Source organism: Alosa sapidissima, chromosome 23 (genome assembly GCF_018492685.1).
Source record: "Alosa sapidissima isolate fAloSap1 chromosome 23, fAloSap1.pri, whole genome shotgun sequence".
Classification (NCBI taxonomy): Eukaryota; Metazoa; Chordata; class Actinopteri; order Clupeiformes; family Clupeidae; genus Alosa; species Alosa sapidissima.
Genome location: NC_055979.1, coordinates 4,509,759 through 4,518,002, shown reverse-complemented (window position 1 = coordinate 4,518,002; position 8,244 = coordinate 4,509,759). Strand labels below are relative to the sequence as shown.

The 8,244-nt window shown below is 44.6% G+C and overlaps 1 protein-coding gene across 1 annotated transcript; it reads left to right on the top strand.

The window, feature by feature from the left end:
- The first annotated feature begins 576 nt into the window (after nt 1-576).
- Nucleotides 577-8,112, top strand: dis3 (DIS3 exosome endoribonuclease and 3'-5' exoribonuclease). The gene is made up of 21 exons (XM_042081548.1): nt 577-908; nt 1,160-1,317; nt 1,405-1,589; nt 1,863-1,936; nt 2,030-2,197; nt 2,333-2,497; nt 2,958-3,074; nt 3,381-3,518; nt 3,624-3,770; nt 3,927-4,043; nt 4,157-4,258; nt 4,439-4,503; nt 4,659-4,743; nt 4,922-5,049; nt 5,184-5,270; nt 5,931-6,087; nt 6,413-6,627; nt 6,810-6,978; nt 7,147-7,305; nt 7,427-7,549; nt 7,855-8,112. The coding sequence occupies exons 1-21, from the start codon at nt 690-692 to the stop codon at nt 7,921-7,923; spliced, it is 2,847 nt and encodes a 948-aa protein (XP_041937482.1). The 5' UTR covers nt 577-689; the 3' UTR covers nt 7,924-8,112.
- The last annotated feature ends 132 nt before the right edge of the window (nt 8,113-8,244 follow it).

The following is an 8,244-nucleotide window of genomic DNA, read 5'->3' as shown; positions in this document are numbered from 1 at the left end:
TTTATTTAGGTAGCCAGCACAATCTCATTTGTCAGCTTCAGAACGAGGGTATGGGGTTAATAAGCTAAGTCAGTGATGTTGAGAGACAAAAAACATGAGATGACATTAATTAAGTATTACAAAAGAAAGAAAATTCTTAAATAAAATAGGCTTGCACATTATGAATTTGTAGCCTAACGTGGGCCACCTCTGGTCTAAATGTAATACATAGAGATGGCCTAATTTGAAAGCATTAGGACTTCCCACTAGGCCTATACTAAATCAGAGCCCGTCTACTTATGACATTCTCTGACTAAATCACTTCAAAGAACAACCCAAGTCTAATTGACTTCCAATACAGTAGATGGCGCTTATTGTGGCTTATTATGTGTCGAAGAGGAAGAAGAAGCTTAGCGAGCCAACCATAATTATGTGCAGAGTTGCGACAAATTAGCGCAAATATAAATGTGTAATGCTCCATATTAATCGTGAAACAAATTATATGAAGAACACAGCAGATTGTCTAGGTATATGATGAATGTACTGACCTATAAAGAAAACGACTTAGTAATTGTAGGTGAGATTCTCTGGTGTGATTCTCATAAGTAACCCAGTGAAAGTTTGTGTTGTCCAGAACTCCCCGCGTGGGTCTCCGATGTTTACGAAGCTGTCGGATGTGAGCATCTGACCAGACTTCAACGCTATTTACCATGCTGAAGTCCAAAACATTCATGAAAAAGACCCGCTCGGGTGGGATACTCAAAGTAGTTCGTGAACACTACCTCCGAGATGACATTTGGTGCGGCAGTGAAGTGTGTGAGGATTGCAAAGATGAATCCCCAGTTCTCGAAAAGAACCCATGCTTGGAGAGCAGCCTGTGTACATATCCTCACTATCTCATTCCGGATACAAACGTTGTTCTTCATCAGGTATGCTATAACAACCGCATTCTCTGTCATTGTAAATCATCTTTGTAAATATATTATAATTTACCTATAGTTTGGTAACGTTATCTCGGACACACGGACAAATCTGTGGAAGAGCTGGCTGGAGGACAGATACTTCAGAATCTTGTCCAAGCAATGTTATTAATGTCCACGTTTCAGTTTTATTTTTGGGATAGCTAAACTCCCCCGACCAGGACAGTGTCATGATATTACCTTTCTATATCATTCCTTAGATCGATGTTTTGGAGGACCCGTTGATTAGGAACGTCATCATCTTGCAGACGGTTCTTCAAGAGGTCCGACACAGGAGCGGACCAGCCTACAAGAGAATCAAAGATGCAATCCACAACAAGGAGAAGCATTTTTACACATTCACAAACGAACACCACCGGTTAGAATCTATGTTGCCCCATCTCATCTTCGATGGTTTGTTGAATGTTTCTGCTGCCCGTCCTAAATGTATTGCTATGTTCTGCAGGGAGACCTTCATCGAGCGTGAGCCCGGAGAGAGTGCAAACGACAGAAACGACAGAGCCATACGCGTAGCGGCACAGTGGTACAGCAAGCACATACCAAACAGTGCCGAGATAAAAGTCGTCATGCTAACAAATGACCGGTTGAATAAGGAGAAGGCAGAACAAGCTGGCTTAGTTGTTTATAAATGTAAGTCATTGTCATATCCGTTTATGGGTTTTAGCGCTTTTGTCCAAACAATAAACGTTACATTGACATTATAAACTTAATAAGTAAGTTTTAAAGTAATAAATAGAGTGGCAATATCATTAATAGATTAAATAAAATGTATCAGAATAATAGCAATAAACATATACAAACTACGATTGTAATAATGAATTAGTTACACAATTATCGTTTGCATGCCCTGTAACTGTGATTCTGTCTATCATTCATCCACAATGAACTACACTCTTCACCCAGGTGAGGAGTATATCAAGAGTTTGATTGCCAATCCCGAGCTTGTGGACCGGCTTGCAGCGACCGCTGATGACCAGGTTTGCCCCTCTTTCCAAACTAATCATCACTATTCCAAAATGATAACCTGACTTGTTTGCTCTGAAGGGTCTTATTTGTGTTCCTTTCTCCAGAATGAAATGACCAGTTCTAAGATCATATTCCCGGAGCATCTTCCACTGTCTCAGATTCAAACGGGTATCAAGAGTGGCAAATACATCCAGGGAACTTTCCGAGCCAACAGGGATAACTACCTGGAGGGGACTGTCTTTGTCCACGGGGAGGGAGATGAAAGCACTGAGGTACTTGTTTCCAGTTGAAGCTAAAGATCAGGCCTTGTGTTTGAGTAAGCTCTCTCCTCCCTGAACAGTTGAGAGTAGTGATATTGGTATGTCTTCATAATGGCTCCTGATGTTTGATCAACTGCTACTCTTTAGATTCTGTTACAAGGGCTTCAGAAGCTGAATCGGGCCGTGCACCAGGATTTGGTGGCGGTGGAGCTGTTACCGCGCGACGACTGGGTAGCACCGTCTGCTGTGGTCCTGCAAGACGATGGGGGTAAAGGCGAGGATGACGAAGAAGAGGAGGATGAGGAGAAAAAAGTGAGAGAACTCTTTGGAACCAAAACCATCTGTTTTCTTCTCTCGCCCTCTTTTACCTTTAGCACATCTCCTGTTCTCTCCTCCCTGCACAATGGTACTTTCTGTAAGTGTCAGTGCCAAATGTAAACTCTTGGGTGACCATAACCAGTAGTAATGCAACTGTGGAACAGTTGTGTTGTGCTTGACTTGGATCCAAATGTCCATAAATCTGGCTGCCCTGAGTCAGGGGAAGTGGAACAGCCTCCAGGTTTAGACTCACAAAACCTGTATGTTACAGCCTTCAGTTCAGCTCCAGTTCTGATGAGTTTGCTGCCTGATTTTCTAAAAAGAACATGCTCTGAAATGTTGCTCAGCTAAGTTTCTTTATGCAAAGTTCCAGTGTTCTCTGGACCAGAGTATTGATCTTATTAGGATCTGAAGTGTGTCTGCTGTAATGTGGGTATGATGATTCTGCTTCCAGCTGCAAACCAAAAAGGTGCATCGGGACGCTATGAAGCCCACGGGCCGAGTGGTGGGCATTATCAAGAGGAACTGGAGGCCCTACTGTGGCATGCTGAATGTGTCCCAGATCCAAGAGGTAGGAGTCTACCCCTGAAGTTCATTTCTTATGTTTAGCGGTGTGTGCAGTATTACCTGTGCAGAGCTATTATATCTCAGGTTTTCATTCAACCTCCTGATTTGATTAATGCCTAGTTTCATCTTTGGGATCATCTGATAAAGCTTTATCTTCAACCACATCTGGATCTTGACTGGCCCCCTTACTAAAGGCTATAATCACTCCTCTAGAGGCCTGTGGGTCAGGTTGTTTATGACGCAGAAACATTGTTATTTAGTCCATTGAAATGTGTGTGATTTGCATGTGTCTTTTGCATGTGTCTATCAGTCCACAAGGCACTTGTTCACGCCAGCAGACCGCCGCATCCCCAGGATTCGCATCGAGACCCGTCAGGCGGCCACCTTGGCAGGCCAGAGGATCATGGTGGCCATCGACGGCTGGCCCAAGAACTCCAGATACCCAAAGGTACGCCCTGCATGCACTCCTCACACACTTGGAATCCCTGACCTGTCCTAGAAAGGGCTCCACTGTCCCACGTGCTCATGTGGGTTTTACCATGATGTTGTTCAGGGCCACTTCATGAAGAGCCTGGGCAACGCTGGGGACAAGGAGACCGAGACCGAGGTGCTGCTGCTGGAGCACGATGTCCCTCACCTGCCCTTCTCCCAGAAGGTCCTCAGTTTCCTACCCAAGATGCCCTGGGCCATCACCGAGGACGTGAGTACCTCCATTCACTTCAAATCAGTAGGACTGCACATAGCCCTCATCACCAACATATCCGTTGGTGATGAGGGCTATGTGCAGTCCTACTGATTTCATGTAGTGTGGTCTTTTTTCTAAGAACAAGTCTAAGAGGAGCTTCTTCCCTTGCAGGACATGAAGAACAGGGTGGACCTGCGCCATCTGTGTGTGTGTAGTGTGGATCCGCCCGGCTGCACGGATATTGACGACGCTCTGCACTGTCGAGACCTTGAGAATGGAAACCTAGAGGTGTGTGTCTGTGTATATGCCTGTATGCGTTTGTATGAGTGTGTGAGTAAGTTTAGATAAAAGTACTCGGACTTCAGGAGCATTGTGTGACATAACTCACTGGTTCTTTGCAGGTTGGTGTTCACATAGCAGACGTCAGCAATTTCATCCGGCCAGGGAATGCCCTGGACGAGGAGGCAGCCAGCAGAGGGACCACTGTGTACCTGTGTGGAAAGGTACACACACCTGCTTGTGCTGTCCACATATGTCTGTCTGTCCTCACACTTGTCCTTGATTGGACAGTGTGAAAATTTGACTGGTTGTAAACTGCAAATTTGACTGTTCTGATCGGGTCGGGTCTGATCTGGTCTTGCTGCGTGAGTTAATTGGATCATGTGGGGTCTGCTTTGTTTCAGAGAATTGACATGGTTCCAGAGCTGCTAAGCTCCAACCTGTGTTCTCTGCGCTCTAATGTTGAACGGTAAGACACCAATGGTCTGACATCAGGTCATGAAGTCAGTGAATTCAAATATGACCGCTATCTAAATTGTACCAGTATGAATGAACTCATATATCGATGTGGACATATGGACTGATGATTTCTGATGTACTGGTGTTCTACACTTCTCCATGTAGACTAGCCTTCTCCTGCATCTGGGAGATGAATCACAATGCTGAAATCCTCAACACCCGTTTCACCAAAAGTGTCATCAACTCAAAGGTATTCTGTGGGAATCTTTTTAAGTCCTGTTTCTATTATTAATGTGTTTATATGGCATGAATGATCCTGTTTAGCCTTTCTTATGGTACCTACCATCTGGTCTTTAATATCACTTCCCACCAGTACTGTATGTGTGTGTGTCTAATATGAATTGTTGTGTTGGTTGCCATGACTCCAGGCTTCTCTCACCTACGCTGAGGCTCAGATGAAAATTGATGATGCGAACATGAATGATGACATCACCCAGAGCCTACGAGGCCTGAACAAGTTGGCGAAGATCTTGAAGGCCAAAAGAATTGAGAAGGGGTGAGGCAGTGTGCAGAGATATTGCATGTCTGGGCATACTTGGCACGTCTTCAGGACTGTTCTTTGCTGCTGATCCATGTAGTTGTCTTGCACTCACATAATTCCTCACAGCCATCTCTCTGTTGCTGTTGTAGAGCTCTGACTCTGTCCTCGCCTGAAGTTCGCTTTCACATCGACAGTGAGACGCATGACCCCATCGACCTTCAGACCAAAGAGCTCAAGTGAGTCTTTCACCCTGATTCAAAACTGGCCATCGCATTTGTGAAGTAAAAATATGATTTTAATGAAGCTATCATTTTGTCTATCCTGTGTAAGGGATAATGTATAGAACGCCATTCATTATCAGAAAATAAGTCCCGACAGGGCGGACAGGACCCCGACGCACCAGCGTGTCTTTTGCAGAAACAAAAAGTTCACAACACACGCTGAACTTGAATCAAACATTATTTAGAACACAGCATATCAACCATCTGCTTTCACTTTTGAATGAAGTTCCATTGAAAGAAGTGACCGGACTACTTGCGGAGTGATCTGAAAGACACGCAAAACCCATTTCCCTTAGCAACGGTCTGTTATCGAGGAATAGCAGACTACCGAATGTTGGGAAGGCCCATTCAAGTGAATGGAGCATTCTGCAGCATTAAGAAGAGCCGTGTAATAATATATGGTAATGGTGCTGAAATGCTAAGCTGTTTGGGAAATAAAGAGAACCTTCACATCCAGGCTTGGCATGATTAATTGATGCAGGATTACGGAAGTCTCCTCTCATAGAGGGACAGTGATTTCATGGGCCATGGCAACTCTAGACATAATACTGTCACATCCAGGCTTGGCATGATTAATTGATTCATACTGACATTGTCTTCCTCCCTCTCCTACAGGGAGACTAACTCTATGGTGGAGGAGTTCATGTTGCTGGCCAACATCTCCGTCGCCCAGAAGATCTATGACGAATTCTCAGAGTGTGCACTGCTGAGGAAGCATCCATGTCCACCTCCCTCCAACTATGACATACTCCACAAAGCCACCAAGACAAAGGTGGGCGCTCCACACACACGCACAAACGTACACACACACAGTAATATTATGTTGTGTTTCCAGACTGCAGCGTGTGTCCCAGTCTGTCATATTGTGATTGTTTTACATATTTTTTACATTAATTTGGCTGACGCTTTTACCCAAATCAACTTACATACGTCAGTTCTTACAAGGTCCAGTTTCCCCAGACCAAGTGTTAAGTGCCTTGCCTCAAGGACACAACTCGTGGCAGCTGGATTGAACCCTCAACTTTTCTGGCTACTGCTTGCAACACCAGCTCCTTAACCACTACGGTACCACAACCCCATTGTCATTGTGATTTCAGAACCTGGTGATCCACACAGACTCGGCCAAAGAGCTGGCAGACTCTCTGAATGAGGCCGAGATCGACGGCTTCCCCTACTTCAACACGCTGCTGCGTATCCTAGCAACGCGCTGCATGATGCAGGCCGTCTATTTCTGCTCTGGCCTGGACTCCGACTTCAGACACTATGGGCTGGCCACGCCCATATACACACACTTCACCTCACCCATCAGGAGGTGAGACACACACACACACACACACACACAAACACGTCCACACACTCCAGAAATTGAATCCCTTGCCTTGCTAACATTTCATATTGCTTGTGTTCCATATGAGAAAAAAAGACTTCTGTGTACTGTGAATGTCTCTAACTCATTCTGTTTCTCACACACACACGGTCTTGTGTGGCTTGCAGGTACTCTGACATCATTGTGCACAGACTCCTGGCCGTGGCCATTGGGGCAGACAGCACCTACCCGGCCCTGATGGACAAGCACAAGCAGGCCGCCCTCTGCAACAACCTCAACTACAGACACAAGATGGCGCAGTACGCCCAGAGAGCGTCCGTCGCCTTCCACACTCAGGTACACACTTCCAACACCACCACCATGGTAGCACTGGCCTTTAACGCAATCAGTTGGGTTGACTTATTTTGTACATTCTCTGTGGCAAGTATCTTGTCTTGATAAATGACCAGTTATAGTTTAAATTATATTGTGAATTTGTTTTAATGTATGTGTGTGTCTGTGCAGTTGTTTTTCAAAAACAGAGGGATTCTTAATGAAGAAGGCTTCATTCTCTTTGTGAGGAAGAATGCAATCATCATCCTAATTCCCAAGTTTGGTTTGGAAGGAACTGTGTTCTTTGAGAACAGAGACAAGCCCAGTCCTAAGATGCTTTTCAACGAGGAGGTAACTGAGAGCGAGCGCACCATTGGACCATTTCTACATCAGCACACACACCCTCAGGAAGCACCCAGGAAGAATAGCTGGCTCATGAAAATTAAAACATTCCAATTTTTGCCCTCCACAGGGTCCCACACTAACAGTGGAAGGACACACGTTTAACATGTTTGACCGTGTCAGAGTGACCATCAGTCTGGATGCATCCAACATTCAGAACCAGAAGATCAGGATGGCCCTCCTGGATCCAGTGGTAAGTGCTATAGCTGCTCAGTCCTGATCGGTATGTTATAAAGGATTTTCTATCTGACTGAGCTTTGACAAGTCAGCAAGGTATCAACCGGTTTATGTGTCCAGCATGTACAGGGAATATCCCATTTGTTCTGTGGCAGATGCTGTAGTAACATTTACATTCGTACCCTAACTTTTATAGAAAGTATCCTATAGTATATATGCAGGTGTAAATTGTTGCCATTAGTATGTATGTGTCTTGCATATCAAACCCATGTTTGGTGTTGTTAGCACCTTGCTCTCATAGTGACCGTTTCTTCCCTACAGATTCCTGGAGTAAGCGTACCTCTGCCTGAGCCAGAGCCAGAGGCCAAGAAGGCCAAACTGGATCGCTGAATAGCACACTTTTTGACCAGACCCTTTTAAAGGCATGATCACTCATTTTTTAACTCTCATGTAAAAGTCTGTGGTCTTTAGGGGCGCCTGTCTCTTTAATGCACAGCCATGGAGCTTTTTTTAACCTATGTAAAGATATTTACTGTGATCAGATCCAGTAAGTGTATTAAATGACACTTCTACATCAAATAGTTCCTTTGCATTTTGTTTCGTATGTCTAAAATGCTCTAATTAAGGGATTCTATTTGAGTGGAAAACTTTTTAAATAATTGTTTAAAGTCAAAGAACATAGACCTTTGGTCTGGAGCAGATGTTGCAAAT

Bases quoted from the DNA above. Each gene is read 5' to 3' on its own strand.
- dis3 (XM_042081548.1), top strand. From the start codon at position 690: ATGCTGAAGTCCAAAACATTCATGAAAAAGACCCGCTCGGGTGGGATA. The intron at 1,318-1,404 runs GTTAGAATCTAT...TATGTTCTGCAG, and splicing joins TTCACAAACGAACACCACCG to GGAGACCTTCATCGAGCGTG. The intron at 3,075-3,380 runs GTAGGAGTCTAC...TGTGTCTATCAG, and splicing joins ATGTGTCCCAGATCCAAGAG to TCCACAAGGCACTTGTTCAC.